Genomic DNA, 22,793 nt, shown 5'->3' on the forward strand with positions numbered 1-22,793 from the left:
TTCGAGAGCAAGCTGGAGCAAGTCTGCAAGACTGCAGCCTTTGTGCTCTCGGGGATCGGTCCCTGAGTTGAAGGACCGGTCCCCGTACGCGTGAAAAATGGGCAAGGGCCCATTCTGTGCTGGATTGCTCTCGGGGACCGGTCTCTCGAGAAAGGACCGGTCCTCGTAGCTGAGGGTTGCGGCTGACAGCCAATGCAACCGATCCCCCGACCAGAGGGACCGGTTCCTGTACGCGTAACCAGGCTGAAGGCTCTCGGGGACCGGTCCCTCATCGGGATGACCGGTCCCTCAGCACAAAAATTGCCCAGTAAAGGTAGTGCACTGAATGGGAACTGGGAGGGCCTAGTTGCAATTGTTATAATATGTTATAAGCCTACACCCTCCTCTTCTTCACAGCCAACACTCCCAAACTCTCTCCCTCTCTCATATCCCTCTCTCTCTCTAGAAAGCTTGATCTAGGGCAAGGTGGAGAAGGAGAAGAAGGAGATTTAAAGGGATTTTGGTAGCTTTGGTGGTTCTAGAAGCTCTCCAACAAGAAGGCTTTGGAGGAGCTTGGGCAAAGATGAGTCCTTATGCAAAATGAGTCTAGGGTTTGGGTTTAGACCTTAGATTTTTAGGTTTTGATCTCTTTGCAAGGTTAGAAACCCTCTAATGGTCAAAGAACACATGAAAACCTAGGTTTCTCATGGTGCTCTCATGGTGGATTGTTAGAACCTAAAGTAGATGCCCTAAGAATGGTTCTAATAGCTTGGAAATGATATTAGAGAGCTTCCTATTTGAATCTAGGCTATAATTTGCTTAGGGATGAGATCAATCTAGGAGAAATTTGAAAATGGCATTGTTAGGGCTCAAAATTGGGGCTTTTGTCCTAGAATTTTTTCGAGACAAATTGACCTCTTGGAAACCTAATTGGAGGTATTCCCGACGCATTGGACAACTCCGTTCGACGTTACGAAAATGTCTAAGTATACTTTGTGTATATAGGGCCTAATTTGGCACTATATTGGTTATAGGACGCGGATTCGGCGTTTGTAAAGTTCGGGAGTCATCGTATTCTTCATCTACTACCACTCAAGGTGGGGGGTGCACGCCGGAATCATCGGATTCCCCTTTATGTCTATTTTCACCTTTGTTGAGCATACTTGTATATAGAGACATTCATGCATATTAGGGTAGTTCACATGTAAACGATGGTTTAATTTCATTGAAAATGCTTCTAATATAGTTGAACATGAAAAATGATTTGAGCCGTAGCAGACATGTATGTTGAGACCCTAAACTTGTGTGAATGTGAGACTTGGACTTGGATAATAATAAATAAAGGTGACATTGACAATAGAGACATAATTGACATTGAGAGATGAATTGTTAAATATAATTTAACCGTAGTGATATTGTGGCAAGAATAACCGAGAGAGTGGCATGAATAAATAGGTAGAAACCTATTATGGCAATAGCATGGTGACTAGTGGCTATGTATCCTCAAGTTGGGGATTGGATCGATACTCACATTGCTAGGCTTGAGGGAGGTAGCTCCTCCTCAAGCGGTGTACTCCGGAGTGTAGACACCACGGGGAAAGTACCCCGTTGACGAACCCTCGGGTGGTTGAGCCTAAAGCCTCCCTCGGTAGACGGGAATTATGCTGGTGAGTTTTGGGGTTAACAAGGCTAACCGGCAAGATTGAGTAAAAACAAAGGTAAAGTTATGAAACAAGCATGCATGCATATCATCATATATATGATTATCTGTTATTAACCAGTTTTCTTGCAGGCATAGTATTAGCACTAGCATTGGTTACTTTTTCATTTCTTTGAAATACTTATGCCTGAATAGACCTAGTGGGTAAGTCGGCGAGGTCGGTTGCCGAACCCACTGGGAACTTCGTTATAGTTCTCACACCACTAACCCCACAGGTCCGAGCACGAGCGGGGTGGCGGAGGACCGAGGCAAGGGTATTGCGCCATAGCTAGTGGCCACCGGAGTACTTGCTTTTTAGTCTTTCCCTTTTGGTTCGTGTATCAACTTTTTTTTTGTTGATTTATAGATGTAAAAAGTTGAAAACAATTCATGTATTTTGGAGAAGGATTAAAATGTAAAGATTTATGGTTGAATGGAAAAAGAATGTAATAGTTATAGTTTACTTGTATTTGTTTAAAATGAAATCAAATATCATGTATGATTGTATGTTTAGCTTAGAGCTTTCGCTTCCGTTGTTGCTTACTCTCGTGCAAGCCTTGTATAATTGCATATCTTTTTGTTGATTGCTTAATTATACTTGTTGTTGGAGCCTTGGGCGGACAGGGGAGACGCTGTCCGTTAGGCGTCTGTTGACGTGACCCGAACCCGACCAAATTGGCGGGGATTAGGGCGTGATATATTTATACTGTTTCTCCTCTTATTGCACTCTTTTAGATGTAAACTGCATATATTAAGATGAAAGTTACACTCTTTAAACGAAAGTTACACTCTTTGGGAGATATTTACACGGTTTATCCTCTTGTTGCACTCTTTGAGATGTAAACTGCACCTCTTTAAGAGATATTTATACTGTTTCTCCTCTTGTTGCACTTTTTTTTTCTTTTGTTGCACTATTTCTTCTCTCATTACACTATTTTTCCTGTTAAACTGCACCCTTTAAGAGGAGAAACAGTGTAACAAGAGAAGAAATAGTGCAACAAGAGGGGAAACAGTGCAACAAGAGGAGAAACAGTATAAATATCTCTTAAAGGGATGCAGTTTACATATCAAAGAGTACAAAAAGAAAAGAAACAGTATAAATATCTCTCAAAGAGTGCAACTTTCGTTTAAACAGTGTAACTTTCATCTTAATGGATGCAGTTTACATCTAAAAGAGTGCAATAAGAGTAGAAACAGTGTAAATATCTCCCAAAGAGTATAATTTTCGTTTAAAGAGTGTAATTTTTATCTTAAAGCTACAGTTTACATCTTAATAGTGCAACGTTCTTTCAAAACAGTGCAATTTTATTTTAACGGTGCAATTTCATCTTCATCTTTTTTTTTTCAATAATTTCTTATATTTATTTTTTTTTCTTGCTTCTTCTATATTTATTTTTGTCACCTGTCTCTGCCAACGCCGGCGACAACGCCGCTAAGAACCCCTGCTCCGAGGCTGCAGTGCCGCAGCGACCTCCACGGTGTCGACGTCGGCGAAGATGCGTCATCGTCGCAGGCGGCAGAGGAGGAGGGAGAGGGGGAGGACAAGAAGGGCGGAGAAGGGCGAGAGAGGCGTCGTTGTCGGAGACGGTGGAGGAGACACTACAACAGGTACGAGATTTAGTGGCGACAAATGTCGCCACCATAGCCAAAATTGTCGCCACGAAAAGTGTTTTGGCGGCGACAATTCGTCGCCGCATCCCGCCGCCTAAAACCCCGTCGGTAAAACTATTTGGTGGCGACAATGTGTCGCCGCTAAAAGTTAGATAATTAGCGGCGACAAACTGTCGCCGCGAAAAATTAGAGAATTAATGGCGACATGATGTCGCCGCGAAATATTTGGTGGCGACAATTTGTCGCCACTAAAAATTAGATAATTAGCTAATCGGGCTAGTTATAAGGTGGCGACTATTGTCGCCACTATTTTTCTGATCGAAAATTTTTTTAAAAAAATAATTGGTAGTAATAGATATTATTGATTTAATATAAATTGCATAAAAATAACCTATAATTATAAAAATTTCTCGTTATTAAATTTTAACCTTTAATTTAAATTTAATCCTCTCAAAACAAAATTAAACCTAAACACTATGGCTCAAACACCTTAGAACCAATATATATTAAATCTAATTGAATCTCTATAAGTATTTAATCATAAAATTAATCCACATAAATAAGACTGAATCAAACTTTAAATGTAAAGAAGAACAAAAATAATCTTATAAGGCAAATAAGAAAGACCGAATCAAACTTTAAATGTCAAAGTATCATTGCATTGTCACCTAATACACCCAATACAACCAAAAAACAAAATACAATAATAGTGTTTTTGTCATTTCCACATGCTATCAAATGTAAAGTTTTCAAAATATGTTAAATTCTTAAACTTGATTGAATACATCACAGTTTCAATATTAAAAATAAATTTCATACATGAGTTTCAACTACAAAATGCTTGTTTGAATTCCAGCCAAAAAATAATAAATTCTAATGACGTTAAACATCTATGATTTACGATAAATCACAGTTTCAATGTTTGATGGAGTATTCGGATCTCCAGCTTCAAACCTACAAGATAAATCGAGAGTTTTTTAGAAGAGGTCAAATATATACATAATCAGCAGTTGGTTGATAAGTGCATCCAATCTGGAATAAAACGACAAGAACGATAAAAATACAAAGTCGCTTGTCACTGATCATTGGTTATTTATTCACGAACATAAAGATGTTCAAAATAAAGCTACTAATATCAGTTAAAGGATTTAGTTTTAAGATAAATCAATTAGAGCATCATATATTTAATGAACCTTACTTACCTCTATTACTTACAAGCTCTACCCGTAATCCGCCAGCTCTTGCATGGTTGATCTCCTGCAATGGAGTTAATAAGTGACTGATAATCTTTCACTAAGCAGGTGAGACAAAAAGTAGAACTTGATTATCAAGCTTAGAAGTTGAATCTGCTTACCGCAATAGCAAAAGCTCGACAAAATTTAGCAAGGTGTTTTTATTTTTCTCCGAGACTCCAATTGATTAAGCCAATGGCCATATAGCATTGCATAGAAATATAAAGAATATAAGAGAAGAAAGAAAGTGGGAGGGCCTATTTTTCACAAATAAGAATCCTACTGATAACCTAGGAATAGATAATACAAAATTAACCATATCATTCTCAACTCAAATTTAAAGGGCACAAACAAGAGCCAGCAGGTGAGACAAGAAGTAGATCTTCTCACACAGAGGAGTTACTTTTTTTAGGTGAAATTTAATTAATTAAAAAAAAAACTTACAACTTTTCGAAGTGACTCATTGTCAATTGGCCTTCCATCTTTACGCGGCTTATGAGTTTCTATGAATATGTGTGCCTGAGATGGTTTCGCTCCATCTTTAGTCTAAATATTAATTGGATTATATACTTTATGTGCCAAGTATAACCTGTTTTTATTTGCCAAGTATAACCTGTAACTGAGAAAAGAGTGTGAAAGCAAGACCACTATCAAAGAAACTAGTTTACCAGTTCAGCAAGTTTCTAGAGATCAAATAGCATGATGTTACCTAGCATCATCAATCCTTAAGATATTGCCACTTGGTAGCTTGAAATCTCCAGGAAGATGAACCCTAAGTAACTGACAGCAACAAAACACAATCTCAGTCTTTTCAAATTATCAATACTTAGCTTTTGACGTATGCTTTTTTTAAAAGACCAGAGCATTCAATCAGCAAATAACAAAGCTTTCTGTGCATGCGTATAAGAAGACATATTATTTCAACTACACCTTATGCATAATATAGCAGATATTTATAACTTCCTAGGCTCATGGTAGAACTTATTAAGAGACATGGCGCCACATTGATCCTGACCTAATACCAACCACCTCTTACCAATCATATAGTTTTTCTAACAACCGATAGTTGGCTTAGCAGATATCAATAAGTGCCAGTAGTTGGCTTAGCAATCAGTTTTTATTCCTTTTAAAAGTTATCGTATGGTGAATAAGCATATTATATATAAAGATTTTTCAGCAAAGGAAGTCTACAGAGATAATATTTTTCAAGTGAACCTAGAATGCACAAATTACTTATCTCAGGTGAGATGATTCTGCATGCGAACATCAGTAACTGGATAATGGAGGACAAATTATAGACTTTTAGTTACTACGATAATAGTAAGCAGTCGTGAAGATCTCATCTTCAAGATGTTCTCCTCAATAGCCTGCCACTTATCTCAGAAATGTACAAAAACAGCTTACTATTTTATAGTACAAATGTTTAGAATAGCTTATGGAAATCAATAAAAAAATTTTGATAACTTACTTTCACATAATCAGCCACTAAAAAGCAGTTTTGTTGTAGTGATTATATTTATGGCACTACTTCCTGCAGCCAATGACGCATAAAAAGGGAGTTTAGTTATTTAGTTGAGCCAATCCAAACATTTAATACACATCAAGTTAAATGAACTGAATTTTCATCAAGGACATACTCTGTAACTTCTTGTTCCAAAGCTCCTGAATCTTCATCAGTTGATCTTCTACTTTGTTCTAGAATAATAAAGCAAAGGCCTTTGAAATTTTTAAAAGAATGCCTGAATGAAAAAGAAATCACTTAACAAATGCCATTTGAGATTTCAGGGAAGTCCACGCTACCTTGCATATCCAAGATATCGCTGAAAGTTTCTGCAGACCCTCCTCCAATGTCCTAGAAAATTAATGACAATGAAGTTAGTACCCAGATACTATGATGTCTAGAGAAATACACCATGTATACCTCTGTAGCACACAGATTTGTATATATCTCCGATGCATAAAGGCTGCACATTTGAGGATTGGCTTTGTCATTATCAATATCTACAATGCCCATGATAGCTGAATCCCCTGCATCATTAGAAACCTATCTTTTAGCTGCAAACCTAATTGCATTTCACATAAAAATTTACAACAAACAAGGAAATGCACCACTAGGATTGTCAGGACCTGTTTTCTCTTGAAGCAGAGGCAAAACACTGATTTAAATTATACATTCAAATTGAAGAACTAGGATCATTAATTATGGATGCTAGATAGCACTAAAGATATAAGCTTTATAGTGACGTTAACTTGCAAAACACCATGGATGCTAGGAAATGCAGTTAGATGCTTGATGTCAACTTGCAAAAAGAATCTCACATAAGCGTTAAATCTAGGTAGAATCATACCCAATTTAGGATTTAACTTAAATTCCCCTTCACCACGAGTTAAAGCACCTTAACCAGCTTCAAAAGTTGCCCCAAATCACAGTTATAAGGTGTGTACATCCTGCTGTGAACAAGCACCCAAAACTGCATTATTACACTTATGTAATCACATAATTGAGGTTAAAATCTCACTTATTTAGATTCCCTACTTGTAACTCTGCTTCTTGCTGATTGAAATTCATTCAAACCATTCACAAAGTCAAGATATTCAGCACAACGTGAATCTCCAAGCTGCTGCAGCATACACCAAAAACAGCTTCATTCCTTCATTAATAAGCTTATTGTAACATCAACATAAGGCAACCAATTCACTAATTACCTTTTCCAAGTTCCAATTTCACTCTTCCCCTAGATTATGGTTGAAAGACCACATCAAAATCCTGCTTCTATAGCTGATAGAACTCTCCTGACATAAGCTGGGTACAAAGAACCCGAAATCACACTCAACTCTACCATTAAAGCATCAAGCTACTAGGTAGTTAGGTTAATTACCTTAGCAAACCTCCACTCAGCTACCTGCTGTGTTAGAGCTGCGAAACACTTCCCAAACACCTTCTTCACCCTTCTACAATAGCTCCAAGGTCTCCCAAGACAGCTAGCATCAAAGAAGGAGAAGAAAAAATAGGCTAAAACCCTTAATTCTAGTTAGAGAGAGAAAAACCCTAGAGAGAGAGAGTGGGAGAGGTGCCAAACCCTTCCCCTGAGCTCCAGTAACTCTCAGGTAACTTCAGGAGTCGAGCTGGCCCCTGTGGAGATAAGATCAACAGCCAAAAGACCAAAGTCTCCCTGCTGCCACGCAGCAGTTTACATTTGGTACCTGATGTTTCCTGCTACACAATAACATACGTCTATACAGCTAAGACCTAACTTGCAACAGATCACTTTGATTAAAAAATTGAATGAATGGCGTCATGAAGGCATGAGCATCACTTTGGTTTAAAATAATTTAATCAATAGACAAATGAATGGCAGATCTTCTTCAATTAATGAGCAAGAAAGAAAGCACAAAGCTGCATTTTTGTTGAAAATTGAACATCATCGAACCAATGTATGACATTGCAAATGGCCAGTAGACAGAAAAACTAAATTAGTAAAAAAAGTCACTTTATGAGAGTTGCCATGTCCAGTAGACAGGAAAAGAAAAAATGAAATGCTATCTGACAACTTTTTCAAGGGGTAAAAGCAGAACTATAAGAAGAGGTGATTAATCACACTTAAACCAAAAAAAAAAGCAGTACATATCCAAAGAAATCACCATAATTTATTGGGTGAAGTTAACAATCACATTACATGCTAAAAATACCTTTGAGTGCAAGAATAGATGCCAAAAGCTTCACTGTGTCTCCTGAGAACGTCGGCGGAGACTCCTACGAAGGACGACAACTCGTTAAACTCCTCATTTGCGCCGCCCCCTTCGTGAACGACATGCCATAATTCCCCCCTTAGGTAATGTAAAGGTAATGTAACGTCACTATATATTATTAGTCAACTATTACATTATTTCTGCATTGATTATATATTAATATTTAGTCAACTAAATTATGTTACAGAATTTGATTGTAATTATTTTAAAATTTAAGCTAAAGATTAAAACAAATTAAAATTTGCCACGGACTTTATAGTTTGAAGACCAAATGCACAATTTATGTACCATTATTTTTAAGGCCAAACCATGGCATCTCGAGCATCAGAATTATGAGGTCGGAGATTTGAATCCCTGTTTCAGTAAAGTACGAGAATTGCTAACTGATTCAAAAATCAACGACGCCAAGCAAAATCAAAACTTCAAAAACATGCATAGTGGTCCCGAAACAACCCACATTGTTCAGATCAATTCCGCACTTCCTTTTTTTTTAAAAAAACACTAATTTATTTAAGTTAAAGAAACCAAAGAAAAAAAAACTCTTAACACAGGAATTTCATCAAACAGGTACCGTGCGTGTATGAGGCGCGCCCCCAACGCCACTGCTCAGCACCCATATATCTCCTTGAGCTTCGCCACAGCTTATTCGTCGAGCGAGTACTATAAAAAACAAAAGCACGCACAAAAGAAGTCAAAAAAAAAAAAGGTTGGGGGAAAGAGATTAGGGTTCGCGTGTAGGTAGAGTTTTGGTGGGGGGGGGACGGGGACCTTGTTGAGAACCCAGGTGGAGTAGGAGTAGGCGCGGCGGAGGAGGTCGGAGAGGGAGGTGGAGGGATCGGCGTCGCGGTAGTTGACGAAGTTCTCGCGTGCGTACTTGGCGTAGTACGCACGCGTCTCTGGGGGCAGGCGCCGCACGAGATCCCGGCCTTGAGCCGGAGCGAGGCGGAGGCGGAGCCCCCATCTTCGTTGGCGAAGCGAGACCTACGAGGGCGGAGAACGCCGTCGTCCTCCGCGGCGCTGATGGATTTGGCGGAGTTGACGACGGAGTCGAGGATGGCGCGGGTGGAGGCGAGGATTAGAGGCCTCCATCGTCGCTCGACCATGGCTAGAGAGCGAAAACGATTGGAAATTAGGGTTTTAGCACGATGAAGAGGGAAAGAGAGGATGATGAGAGCGTACGAAGACAGAGAGAGAGAGAGAGAGAGAGAGAGAGAGAGAGAGAGAGAGAGAGAGAGGGTGGGCGGAGAGGAGGAGGCGAAAGAGAGAAATTGAGAGGGAGATGAAAGAAGATAACTTTCTGATCCAAAAAGGCGGAGGGAATTAAGGGCGGGATGTCTGGAAATGCTCCGCGCTACATTTATTAAAATATTGGCGGCGACGTATATTTGTCGCCACCATTGTTTGTGTATTGGCGGCGACATTTATTTGTCGTCACCATTGTTTGTGTATTGGCGGCGACATTTATATGTCGCCACCATATTTTCTACATTCGTGGCGACAACTGTTGTCGCCACGAAAAAGTCGCCGCCAAATTTACTTTTTCTTGTAGTGATATATCGCGGCGACACTTTGTCGCCACCACTTTCTACGCAACGGCGGCGACAAATAAATGTCGCCACCATTTCCTAAGAATCGGCGGCGACAAATAAATGTCGCCGCCATTTCCCAAGAATCGGCGGCGACGAAAAAATGTCGCCGCCATTTCCTATGAATCGGCGGCGACAAATAAATGTCGCCACCATATTAAATACATTGGTGGCGACAGTGCTTGTCGCCACCAAAAAGTCGCCACTAAATATTCTTTTTGTTGTAGTGAGAGTCGGAGAGGAAAAAAAAAAAAAAAGGCGCGGCGCGGCTTCGGTGGGGTCGGAGGTGAGGAAGGTGGGGTGCGCGGGTGAGAGCAAGGGCGAGGGCGAGAGCATGAGGGTGACAGGCGAGGCGGGCCGTTTCCGCCTCCGCCTTTGCCTCCGTTGCCTCTTCGGAGAGAGAAAAAAAAAATGAACGAGAGAAAAAAAGAAAAGGGAGAAACAGGAGAGAGGAAAAGTAATAAGGTATTTTGGTCAGGCGGCTGAAAAAGCGGACCGAATCTGCAAAAACGAAAAAGGTGGGCCGATTTTGCAAAAGCCCAAAACTAGTGGATTTTTTATGCAAATTGGCCATAAAATTTCAATATTTAGAAATAAAAAATAGAATTAAAATTTCAAACTTTAAATTTAAAATTTAAAATTTAAAATTTAAAATTTAAAATCTAAACTCTAAAATCTAAATAAAACTTGAAATTTTAAAAATTAAAATTTTAAAATATAAATTTAAAAAAAATAATTATGAAATTTAAAATTTAATATTAATATTTAAAATTATATTTAAATTTAAAATTCAAAGTTTAAATTGAAATTTTAAATTTTAAAATTTAAATAATTTTGAATATAAATATAAAATATAAAATTTGAATTATTTTAAAATTTGAAAATTTGTAAGTTAAAATTTAAAATTTGAAATTAAAATTTTAAATTTTAAAAATTTAAATTTTAAATTTTAAAATTTGTTTTATACTTTTGAGATTAAAATTATAATTTAAAATTTTAAAATCTAAAATTTTCAAAATTTTATATTTTATCTTAAATTTTTAAATTTGAATTTGAAATTTGAAATTTTAAAATCTAAAATTTGAGAATGAATTTAATATTAAAATTTAAAATTTAAAGTTTGAAATCTATTTTTCAAAATTTAAAATTTAAAAGTTAAAATTTAAAAATTCAAAAATGAATCTGAAAATTAAAATTTAAAGTTAAATTTAAATTTAAATATTGAATTTAAAATTAAAAAATTTTTTTGAAGTTTGAGTCCAAAATCATAATCAGATTTTAAGAAGCAGCTTTTTTCTGCTTCTGATTTTGGGGTATTCAAAATCAGTTTTCTGATTCTAAAAAGCAGAATCGGATTTTAAAAGTGAGATTGTCAAACGCTCTATTGAGCTAAAAATCATTTTTCAACCCAAAAGCACTTTTTAAGGACTTTTTTTGCAAATGACCCCCTGAAAAAATTTTATTTTGAAACTAGCCCCAACAAATTTTTAATTACAAAAATGGCCCTACCCCTACCACGCAGGCGCCACCTGGGAGGGCTGGGGGCCTATTTGGCAAGTTGAGCACGGTGAATTATTCACCGTGTTCAAACACAGTGAATGGTTAACTATGTCTAGAAAAAATATATAAAAGATTCGGTGTTCAAATACGGTGAATGGTTCACCGTGTTTCATATTTATATTCAACTTCTTCTCTTTTATATATTTTTCCTAGACACGGTGAATCATTCAGTGCGTTCAAACACGGTGAATCATTCACTGTGTTCCGTACTTATATTCTCCCTATTAGGGATGTCAATGGTTCCGGTTTGGATCAGGTTTTCAAAACCCGAACCCGAATCTAAAAATCAAATTAAAACCTGAATCCGAACTTGGCGGGTTTTAAAAATCCATACCCATATCCATACCCGAAACCCGAATCCGGACCGAACCCGGCGGGTTTTTTATAAATTATTAAATATTTTATATATTGTATAAATAAATAAAAATAAATATGTATATAAATAATTTATTCGGGTTTGGGTTCGGATAATATTTCGAGTATCTATACCCATTGATATCCCTACTCCCTATTCCTCTTTTCAATATTTATATTGCGAAAAATATATATATTTGTATTTTCTCTAGACATGGTAAATCATTTATCGTGTTTGAACGCAGTGAATAATTCACCGTGTTCATCTTAACACCCTGACCCAGTCCCGCTCGCATGGCGCTGACGTGGCATCTGCATGGCAGGATAAGGGCCAAAAGGCAAATATAAATTTGCTAGGACTATTTTTAAAATAAATTTTTTCTAGAGAGCTAGATACAAAAAAAGCCTACTTAATTTTTAAAAGCTAGGCCAAACACCCTCTTAGTACGTGGCGCTACGCCACATCGGTCTTTGTCAACGGCCAAAATAGTGCAACAGCTCAGCATGCGTCAACTAATCAGGAGTACGGCTAGACTGGGAAGGAGAAAGGAATTGATGTGGCTAAGAGCGGGGTGCGTGACCAGAAAAAATTTTAGAATATATGTATTAGTTATATTGTTAGTATAGGATCATCAATTAATTATATTATTTTTTTAATTCATCACATCATAGTTATTAAAAAATATTTTTATTATTATTTTTACTATAAAGAAGAGATATTGAATTAATTCATCACATTTGCGTGGCAGGATCAGGGCCAAAAATGTAAATATAAATTTGCTAGGACTATTTTTAAAATAAATTTTTTCTAGAAGGCCATATGCAAAAAAAAGCCCACTTTTTAAAAACTAGGCCAAACATCCTCTTAGTACCTGGCGCTACGCCACGTCGGTCTTTGTCAACGGCCAAAATAGTGCAACAGCTCGGCACGCGTCAACTAATCAGGAGTACGGCTAGACTGGGTAGGTGAAAGGAATTGATGTGGCTAAGAGCGGGGTGCGCGACCAGAAAAAATTTTAGAATATATGTATTAGTTATATTGTTAGTATAGGATCATCAATTAATTATATTATTTTTTTGAATTAATTCATCACATCATAGTTATTAAAAAATATTTTTATTATTATTTTTACTATAAAGAAGAGATATGATTGGCTGTTAATAATTGTCGCGGTGTTACACATTGATATATAGTAGAATCTCTCCCCGACTAGGCTACAAAGATGACTTGGATGAAACTGATTAATGAAAGGTGGAGTGAAAACGACGATGCATGTCTTGTCAGTTTCATGCATACATTATTTTCATATATATTGGCGACATATCAATATTTAGAAACCATTTGATTGGATGTAATTGTAAATTCAGTATAGTTAAAATACATGTAGCGAAAAATATAGCAATCGTAAGTATAATTGTTTGTATGGTCATGTGTGTGGATACAATTGCTGCAGTTATATATATATTTTATCTGCTTAATAAAGTAAAATTAATAATTATATTTGTGATTTCTGTAACCTTTTTCAAATAGAGCGGTAAAATATCGTCCGCCACACATGAAATGGTGATGTAATTTTATTATTCATTTATACTTTCTATCGATAAATAAATAAATGAATGTATTTAATATTTTTATATTTTTATATTTTTGTAGTTTACATGCATAAAATATGATGAAAATTTATTAGTTTACATATTTTTAAATTTTTAAAATTTGCTTGATTGCAACTTGCGAATTTATTCGCATTTGTTGGCACTCAATGAATCTAAAATAGGATAATATCTAACATTTACTTTCAAAACTTTAAAAATATGTAATATATTTTTGATGGACCAAAATATGCTGATTCATTTGGAGACATTTCTTCAAATATACACAAAATACTAGAATTTATTAATGGGATTTGGAGTTTAAAAAAATTTAAAAAAATAAAGGAATAAATTTAAAACTTTTGAATAGTAGCGATAGGAAGACAAGCAAAAAGTCCCTCTAAAATATATGAGTTAAGAAGTATATTTTTGAATTAGTTTTATTTTTTAAAAAAATTTGTTAGTAATCTCAGATATCATGAGTAGGAAGTATATAATAGTCGAAGCAAGAGGAAAAAGTTTAGAATGCACCAGTTATCTCGTTGATGTACCATTCTCTACTAATCACATTATTTTTTAAAATTCACCAATACCATTATGATTATTAAATAATATTTTTATTATTTTTTTTTTTAAAAAAAAATGTGATTGACTGATAATGCAGTGTAAGTGTTGAGTAGTGGTGTCACGCCCCGAGCTCGATCCTTTTGGCCGGTTTGAGCGTGTCGAACAAACGCCGAACGGACAGAGCCTTCCCTATCCGCCTAAGGCTGCACAATATGTATCAATAGAGTAAAAATTGCATAAGCGGAAGCATACATAATGGCTTGTACGAGGGCAAGCAATAGCCAATAGTGAAAGTAATAAACTACACTTAGGAATATCAATTATAATTTTGCATCATTTTTTTTCTTTTACATCACATGATCTCAAATGTAAGTGCTTGCATTTAAACATAAACTCTTTTTATATCATTCATTTAACATGTTCATAATAGTATAATCATCAAGATACAAAAGATGATGTATAAGTAGAGGGTATGCGACTACAAAATGATAACCACTCAGGAGGTCTCTAACTAGGACGCGATGCCCTTACCGCGATCGTCAGCCGGCTCGCTCAGTCTCGGCTCTGTGGAAATAGGAGTGTGAGAAGTATAACAAAGTTCCCAGTGGGTTCGGCAACCAACCACACCGACTATCCCACTAGGTCTAATCAGGCATAATAGAATAGAGGAAAGAAAATAACCAACTAACAAATGCAACTAATATGCCTGAACAATATAAAATGCGATGCTCGATATAATGCTCATGATGAATGCAGGATCACAATTTCTTTACCCAATCTCTTGGCTAACCCGTAGGTTTCACCCTTAACAAACTCACCAACCCAAAATCCTAATAACCGGGGAGATACCCGCTACAACCCGATAGGACCGTCCTCTGGGGAGATACCCGCTACAGCCCAGTGATGTCAACTCCGGAGCACATCGCTGGAGGGGGAGCTACCACCCTCGAGCAAGAACTAAAGGTGAGTACGATCAATTCTACATTGAGAATTCCAAGTTCAATCCATTCTTTAACTTTAAGGAAGACCATGCTCAAATGACCCTTAACTCTAAGGTTGAAATGTCATAATGTCTCAATCATTCTTTTCTTTACATTCTTTACTATCATTAGTGTCATATACACTACTAAGTTCTGGTACATATGCCACACTTGTTTTCTAAGTGCTATGTTCTTATTCTCATGCCAAATGCCACATTTGTTTTCTAAGTGTTCTAGACTCATCAATGCCACTCGTTAGATCTATGTCATGGTGTCACTTTTGTTTACTAACCCTTCTAGGTTCTTATCACATTCATGCAAACATAGGGATTATCATTCTCACATTCTTACAAGTATTTAATATGCATTTGAATTTACATTATGCTATAAAAAGTTCACAATTTAACCCTATTATGCAAAATGCTCAAATATGTACATATGCTCAAAACATGACACTTAGATATAAAGGGATTTTCGAAGTCCTTGAAATGCACCACCCACCTTAGAAGATTGAGAGGATGCTACGGTAAATTTTTTGAAATTTTTGAAGCTTTACTTTTTCGCCTGCGGCAAAACGAAGCCGAATTAGGCTTTTTCTCAATAACTCCGTCTAAACCTTTTCGTAACATTAAACGGAGTTGTTCCACGCGTCGGAAATACCCCCAATTAAGTTTCTACAAGGTCAATTTGCCTTAGAAACACTCGGAGGCAAAAGCCCTAAATTTGGTGCCCTAACCAAACCCATTGCTAAACCCTAGATTTTAATCTCTAAAACAAGCAAAAGAGAGCTTGTCTAACCTCTAGAAGTTCATTTAGAACCATCCCAACCATCTCTAGGGCTTAGAATGCAAACCCTAGAAATCCCCTATTAGAGCACCATGAAGAAAACTAGGGTTTCATGGTGTTCATGGCTCTAACATGCTTCTAAAATCTCTAAAAAGCTCAAAACTCCAAAACTTAGGGTTTAAATCCTAACCCTAGAAGATATCTTGCAAAAACTTACCTCTAGTCCCAAGCTCTGCCAAGGCCTTCTTGTAGGAGAGCTTCTAGTTCTTCAAATCCTCCCGAAATCCCTTCTCCAAGCTTCTTCTCCTTCTTCTCCTTGCTCTAGGGCAACCTTCTAGAGAGAGAAAGAGGAAGAAATGAGAGAGAGAGGTGTGTGTGTGTGTTTGCTGTGAAAAGGGGGAGAGGATTGGTATAATACATGTTGCTACAATAGCAACTAGGCCCCTCAACTTTCTATTCTGCAGCAGACCTACCCTTGCTGCCAGAGCCAAGGTGTACCGGTACACGGGCTCCCGTACCGGTACAAGGCTGCGTAGAGGCCAACCCGAGAGCAGCTTGTGCTCGGGTCGCTTGCTGTACCGGCACAACCACCATGGTGTACCGGTACACAATGCTCCAGAATGCTGTTTTAGTTTCGACTCGACTCTACTTCGCGTCGTTCGATGCCAAAATCATTCCAACACTTCTTAAACTCGTTTTTGCCCTTCCAACCTTGTTGGAATGCAAAATGAAACTTGTCCAACCATTTGTCTCGGCGCTTTAACCAAGTTGGTTAAAGTTCGATAATCGCTGTTGAGGTTTCGATAAGTTACAAGTGGACTTCCCCGAGTGAGAGAGAATAGATCTTTTCTCTGTTTGATCCGAAAGGCCACTCGTGTAATCGGTATGAGCGGGGTTGATAGTCCCTTATCAAGTATAATTATTTTTTCATTCATGACTTGCCTCTTATCGTGGGGTTGATAGTCCCTTATCGGGTATAATCATTTTTTCATTTTATGTGAAATTATTTTGTGCCACAAAAATAGCAATATGATTATCTTTGACGCCTTTAAGATTTGAAATGGTCATATATATATATATATATATATATATATATATATATATATATATACTANTATATATATATATATATATATATATAAAAGTTATAGTAAGATTAAACATCTTAATCCAGACATAATATTTTGTACGGTAGGTAAGTGCGAAAGGCTAAGAGGATTAAATAAGTCAAGAAGTAGAATAGTTTTAGAATAGGTGATCGTTCTGAAAAACGGGGCATCATAGTTGGTATCGAAACTAATCACCAGCCGAAAGTGTGAGGTTAGTTTTAGCTGAGCCGGAGTGATACAGCTAGCAACAGTGCCGCTTGCCGACTGACGAATATTTTGGACGGAGCGCGACTCCACAATAGATTGGCTAAGACTAGCGATATAAGTCTTGTATCACCTAATCCTTGTGAATTTTGCTCTATGAAGACGTCAAGGCTTAAAGGATGAGGAAATGTGACGCTATCAATATTTGGAATAGTCATACTATGGCTAAACCTTTTAACCTAATTATAAAATTTTGGATGGTAGTTAGCCACAAAATATATTATAATATTTTCTTTGAGAGATAGGCACGCTACCCGCTTCGTTTATTTCATTTAAAAATAAACTTAGCTGGAAATGTGAATCAACTAGGATTCGAACTTGGGTGTCTGATACCAACCACCAAGCCCTTTGCCACTTACTCTAGGAACGGTCGGTGTTAGCCACAAAATATTAACAAGCTTAAGCGAGTAGAGGTATAAAGTACTTTCAGAATGAGTGGCCCCATATAAAGCAGGGCATCACATTATTTTAACTCAAGAGAGAAAAAAAGAGAAAGAAAAAGCGAGAAACAGAGACCTGATCAACCAACATTAGGAACAGAACAATATTTTCTTTCCCTTCGTTAGAATAGTATGACACCCATTGTCACGATTGATTAGTGCATGGTAGTTATAGCACTTGTTTATTTTACAGCCACGATTAGGCCACATGTGAGAGCCGACTTAAGTAAACTGAGTATAGAAGCCCTTCTTAAGCTTCGTTCAGAATTGCGGGGAGATTGCATTACGTGCAGTGAGAAAGTACGATTGAAAAATATTTTATTTGTTTTCGTAAGTAATATTGCGTTCCGCATATCGTAATAAGTCAGTTACGATATATTTTCTGTGGTCCTATCGGAGAACGCAGAAGCATATCCTGATATGCTTTTACCTAAACTCCATTTTATCTAATAGCGTCAGATGGACCTTAATACCAAACTAAGCCTTAGTGTTTTCAAAGTAGAGTCGAACCGGCCGCTCGAATGTGAGACACAGATAGTCCTATATATAATATATAATAGGTCTAAAACTCTTAACCCGGCTATAGCATTTTAGGTGGTAGAGGTTAAGAGAGTTAACCATGCTAGATTGGAAGTAGTCCTAGAATGGTGACCCCCCTGGGTAGTTGGAGCGTCACATTTAGTCCCCTCTTCTCAAGAGAATAAGAAACTTACGTTATATGTATGGAAATGAAAGTTCTCTCGATAAATAGAAAATCAAATACATTTCGGTGATATTCCCTTGGCTTGCTAAAACCTTCTTGAAAACATCCAGCAAGCTCTTGAGGCACCCAGATTACAGCTTTCAGCGCTCTTGGCCCTGATTAATCATCCGATGGCGTTTCGAAGGCCCACAGGGCAAACTGATTGTTCAAATATTTAACGAACATAACCCTTCTGCTTGGATAGAGCATCTAGAAGTAGAGCTGGACGCCCATAAGAACCATCCGGAAGTTTTGTCCGCAAGTTTTTGGACGCCAACAGGGAGATTTAAGCTAATAAGAGCATGGGGCGGTGCCGTTTTGAGGGGTCCTTCAAAATTTTAAAAATATTTAAATATATCTTTCACGGACCAAAATATATTTGTTGATCTATAAATATTTCTTTAAATATTCCCATAATACAATGGTACTTATTAATGAGATTTGGGATATAAGAAAAAAATTTTGGAAATAATGAAATAATTTAAAAATTTTGAATAGTATTGCTGGGTATATAAGGGAAAAGTGCTTCTAACATATAGAAGTTGAGAAATACATTTTTGAATTGGATTTTTTTTAAAAAAAAATTGTTATTAATCTAATACATTATGAGGAGGAATTAATAGTAGGAATCGGTGTGCCCTTATATTGTCCTATCCGTGGAGAGATCTTTTCTGTGTTTGATCTTTTATCTCGTTGGAATCACAAAGGACAATCGTTTATCTCGCTCATTGTAAGACATATATATAGCATGTGGTTGGTAGTCCCTTATCAATTATAATTATTATTATTATTTTTCATATGGGACTATGGGGTGCGAGAATAATTGCAATATGATTATCTGTGACATCCTTAAGATTTAAAATAATTCTATCTATAAGGTATAGTAAAACTAAACTTCTTAAACCAACTGTAGTATTTTGAACGGTTAAGAGCGTTAAACGAGTCAAGAGGTAGAGAGTAGTTTTAGGATGGATGAAGTTTCCAAAAAGTGGCACATTACAGTTGATTTGGAGTCGATCACTAGTCAGAAGTATGAGATAAGTCTTAACTGAGCCGGGGTTACACAGCTGGCAAGAGCACAGCTTTCTGACTGACGACAGTATTGGGAGAAGCTTGGCTCTCCAAAAGATTGGCTAAGGCTAGAAGGATAAATCTCATATGCCTGACGCTTATGAGCATCTCTACATAAAAAAGCCAGGGTTTAAAGAGGAGAAAATATGACAACTGTCAAATTTAGAATAGTGATAAAAAGGCTATAAACCTTTTAGCCTAGTTATAATATTGGCGGTGACTAGACTCAAAAGGGTTAGGAGGATTAAGCGAGCTGAACCGGCTGGTTAAACTAATTGGACCATGATCCCCGTACGTTTGATTGGATCGGTTGGTGAACTTGCTTGATTTAATTTTGTATAAATCATACTTATCACATAGTCACTTTCATCTTCGGCCTCTATATATAGCACCTAAACGCGCTTATCTCTTTTCCATCACTGAGCCTCCTTTCATTCTAAGTTCAAGTTTCACAACTCAACTTACAGATGGTGAGATCCTGCTACTATAGGTGCTCGAGACTATACGATAATTAATTATTTATCATGATGTTATCATCACTCTAAATTTAAGTGTTTGTCATGTTTGAAAGGTTAGAGCGCACATATTTCTCACGGTAGTGGTTGATCATATTTGACATGCGAAAGTGGTAGTTGAAGGAGCTATAACTTTTTTTTTTTTTTTTTTTTTTTTTTGCACAATACTATTTAAATATTTCTTTCTTTGTGTTTATGTTTAGGCCGGACGTGTCAAGCTTGGATATTTTGGTGGAGATGGAGGAAATCATCACGATATCAATGGTTATCCTACACGCGTGACAAAGATTGTAATTCGTAGCAGCGATGTGATCGATTCACTCGCATATGAGTATGTCGAAGACGGGAAGACATTTTCAGTTGGCCCTTGGGGAGGTTCTGGGGGAACATCCACCACGGTACGATTTTCTTTTTTTTTTTTTACATTTTCGCATAAAACCGCCGATGATGTATTAATTAGCTAAACATAATGCCAAACTTCAGCTTCAAGGCATGATTTTATTGAGCAATTTACTAAATTTTTGAATCAATTGTCTCCTGAAATTTTGCTCATTTTGATTTTAACCAAAAAGCTAGACTGGGCAGGAACATACAAGGATAAAACTTTCAGCAACAAATAACGCGGCATTCTTGGCCTTTTGTAGCATTGCACTCCAGTTAGGGCTTGGGCCAAGTGAGCAACTTCTAAGCCCAAGCATAGGCTCTTAACAGAGTTCGACCTTAGGCTTTAGATGGGCCTTGAGTTCGGCACAACCTAATCTGGCTCGATTTTCGACACTTTTGTTGTAAAACTTTCAGCAACAAATGTTAATCTTTGTGAATCAACATACTTTATTCTTTTTGTAGATCGAATTTCAACCTGGCGAGTTTCTGACTGCGATAGATGGCTCCATGGGTGATTTCCATGGCATCTCCGATTTGGTGAAGTCGCTCAGTTTTTCCACCAACGTTCGCAATTACGGGCCATTTGGAATTGCGGGCGAAACTCCCTTCTCCATTCCTATTCAGAGTGGTCGGGTTGTTGCCTTCTACGGACGCTCTGCCACATATGTTAACGCGATCGGGATTTATCTTCTGCCCAGCTGATGTTCCACTTTCATGCTCATCATCTTCCCCGAGGACTTACGGGTTTAAATATATATGAGCAATAAAGTTGCCAATAGTATGGCCTCACGTATTATTATTCTGTATAATATTTCAATAAATAAAAGTTGATGAGCTACTCTGTTTATGAGAGAATGATAAGCCTATTAATTGGAATGTCTTTATTCTTATTGTGCGATAACTATTCATTCATATTGTGGTTTCATTGCGAACGCATAGTTTTATATCCAATTAAGTTGCATTTACTAATCACTTCTAGCTATTTTTCTGCGGCATGTTTCTGGAACATCGAGCAATTGACCCAAAAAAAAAAAATTTAAAAAAAATATTGATGCATTTTTCCTGGAAGGAAACTAAGATCGATGTATAATCCACTTGCTTTACAAATTACATTCAATCACCCATTCTCGTTATTCATTCCAGTGCAAATATTTATAATTTGGGGAAACTTCAAATGCAACCCTTGTGGTTTCACACTTTCTCACTTTAGTATCCTGTGGTTTAAAGTGTATCAATTTAGTGTTCTGTGGTTTTATTTTTATCTTTTTATTATCGATTCCACTAATTCTTTTAGTTAAATCAGTGAAAAAGTTAAAACTAAAGAGTACTAAAGTGAATATTTGATAAATTTAGGTGGGGTATCTGAAAACTTTTGCATATAATTTAACGAAATATTAATGGAAAATCTGACGAAAAGATAAAAATGAAACTATAAGACACTAGTTTGATACACTTTAAACCACAGGGTACTAAAGTGAGAAAATGCTAAACCACAGAGATGGTATTTAAAGTTTACCCTTATAATTTTAGAGCGCACAGGGATTTGTTTCGAAAGAACAATCGGTGTGAAGAACTACAAATCTACAATAGACACTCGACTTTGCACTTCTATCCCACGTCTTTTAATCTCTCATCCAAATCCTATCAATTCAGCTCATCATATTACCCGATAGTTGAACCTCTATTTACTATGATTAGTGTTGATAGTTTATTTAATTTTAATTTTCATTTACATTTACAGATTCATTGATGTATCAGATTAGTAATCAACTCGGAAGGACAATGTCAATAATAAATAATAAAAAATAATTTCTCTTTTTCGAAAATAAAAATAAAAATAGAAATGTTCAGGAAGAGTTTGGGGATTAATCAATCTACTATTCTCTTCTAAAGACCTTTTAGGGTATCTTTAGTCATCCATATGTAGACACATGTATCTCATGAAAGCTTATATATATAGAGTACGGTTACTATACTCTTATTAATATAGACCCTTTTGTATTCATAAGTTTTCGGCCGTGAGATGAAGGAATATGTGCGGTTAGGATAATAGTGGTTCCAATTAGGATAATAGTGGTCCCTTAGGCTTGAGTGGGTGGTTGGGTAAATAGTATGATCTAACGAATGGAAATGATCAAAAATATAAATCTAACGGTAAAAAAATTATGAAAACAAAGGGGTCTTACTCATAAGAGTATAGTAGCCAGACTCACTCTTCTCTCTCTCTCTATATATATAAAGAGAGAGAGAGAGAGAGTCTGGCTACTATACTGTGAGTAGCACGGAAGCCTCCATGCTACCAAATTATTTTCGATGACGCGGCTTCTGAATCGATGATTGGCTCCGTTAGACTTGATCTACACTATCGAAAGTATTTGAAAACTAAATTTTATAATTTTTCGATATTATTTACCGATCAAACGAGTAGTTAAAAAATGATGGCTGAAAATAAAACTATCATAAAAAATAATGATAAAAGACTTGAATTTAAAATTAGAGATACTGATTTTATTCTAAATAGTGAAGAGAATTTTTTTATAAAAATTTCATCGAATTTGAATTATTTTACGCTGT

At 36.6% G+C, this 22,793-nt stretch overlaps 2 protein-coding genes across 4 annotated transcripts in view; one reads left to right on the forward strand and one right to left on the reverse strand.

The window, feature by feature from the left end:
- Positions 1-21,073, forward strand: part of LOC109719146 (protein GOS9-like) — a 38,520-nt gene extending 17,447 nt beyond the window's left edge. The window contains exons 1-3 of one of the 2 annotated variants that reach the window (XM_020245681.1): positions 19,710-19,790; positions 20,039-20,233; positions 20,682-21,073. In XM_020245681.1, coding sequence (XP_020101270.1) covers positions 19,788-19,790; positions 20,039-20,233; positions 20,682-20,921 — 438 coding nt within the window. In that variant the 5' untranslated portion in view covers positions 19,710-19,787 and the 3' untranslated portion in view covers positions 20,922-21,073. Of the gene's footprint in view, positions 1-19,709; positions 19,791-20,038; positions 20,234-20,681 lie in introns of those variants that run through there. The other variant, XM_020245680.1, reaches the window with a different exon arrangement.
- On the reverse strand, positions 4,031-9,468 carry LOC109719145. 2 transcript variants are annotated; one of them, XM_020245677.1, is made up of 11 exons: positions 9,040-9,468; positions 8,843-8,931; positions 6,443-6,549; positions 6,322-6,373; positions 6,159-6,216; positions 5,990-6,052; positions 5,231-5,301; positions 5,111-5,134; positions 4,644-5,040; positions 4,492-4,546; positions 4,031-4,243 (listed from the first exon to the last, which is right to left on the reverse strand). In XM_020245677.1, exons 1-6 carry the CDS (start codon positions 9,372-9,374, stop codon positions 6,046-6,048), a joined length of 648 nt encoding a protein of 215 aa, XP_020101266.1. In that variant the 5' UTR covers positions 9,375-9,468; the 3' UTR covers positions 4,031-4,243; positions 4,492-4,546; positions 4,644-5,040; positions 5,111-5,134; positions 5,231-5,301; positions 5,990-6,045. The 2 variants fall into 2 exon arrangements, with proteins under 2 accessions (XP_020101266.1, XP_020101267.1); XM_020245678.1 differs by lacking the exons at positions 4,031-4,243; positions 4,492-4,546; positions 4,644-5,040; ... (4 more) ...; positions 6,322-6,373; positions 6,443-6,549 and adding exons at positions 8,212-8,349; positions 8,560-8,625.

This window comes from Ananas comosus, linkage group 13, assembly GCF_001540865.1.
Source record: "Ananas comosus cultivar F153 linkage group 13, ASM154086v1, whole genome shotgun sequence".
In the NCBI taxonomy this organism is placed as follows: domain Eukaryota; kingdom Viridiplantae; phylum Streptophyta; class Magnoliopsida; order Poales; family Bromeliaceae; genus Ananas; species Ananas comosus.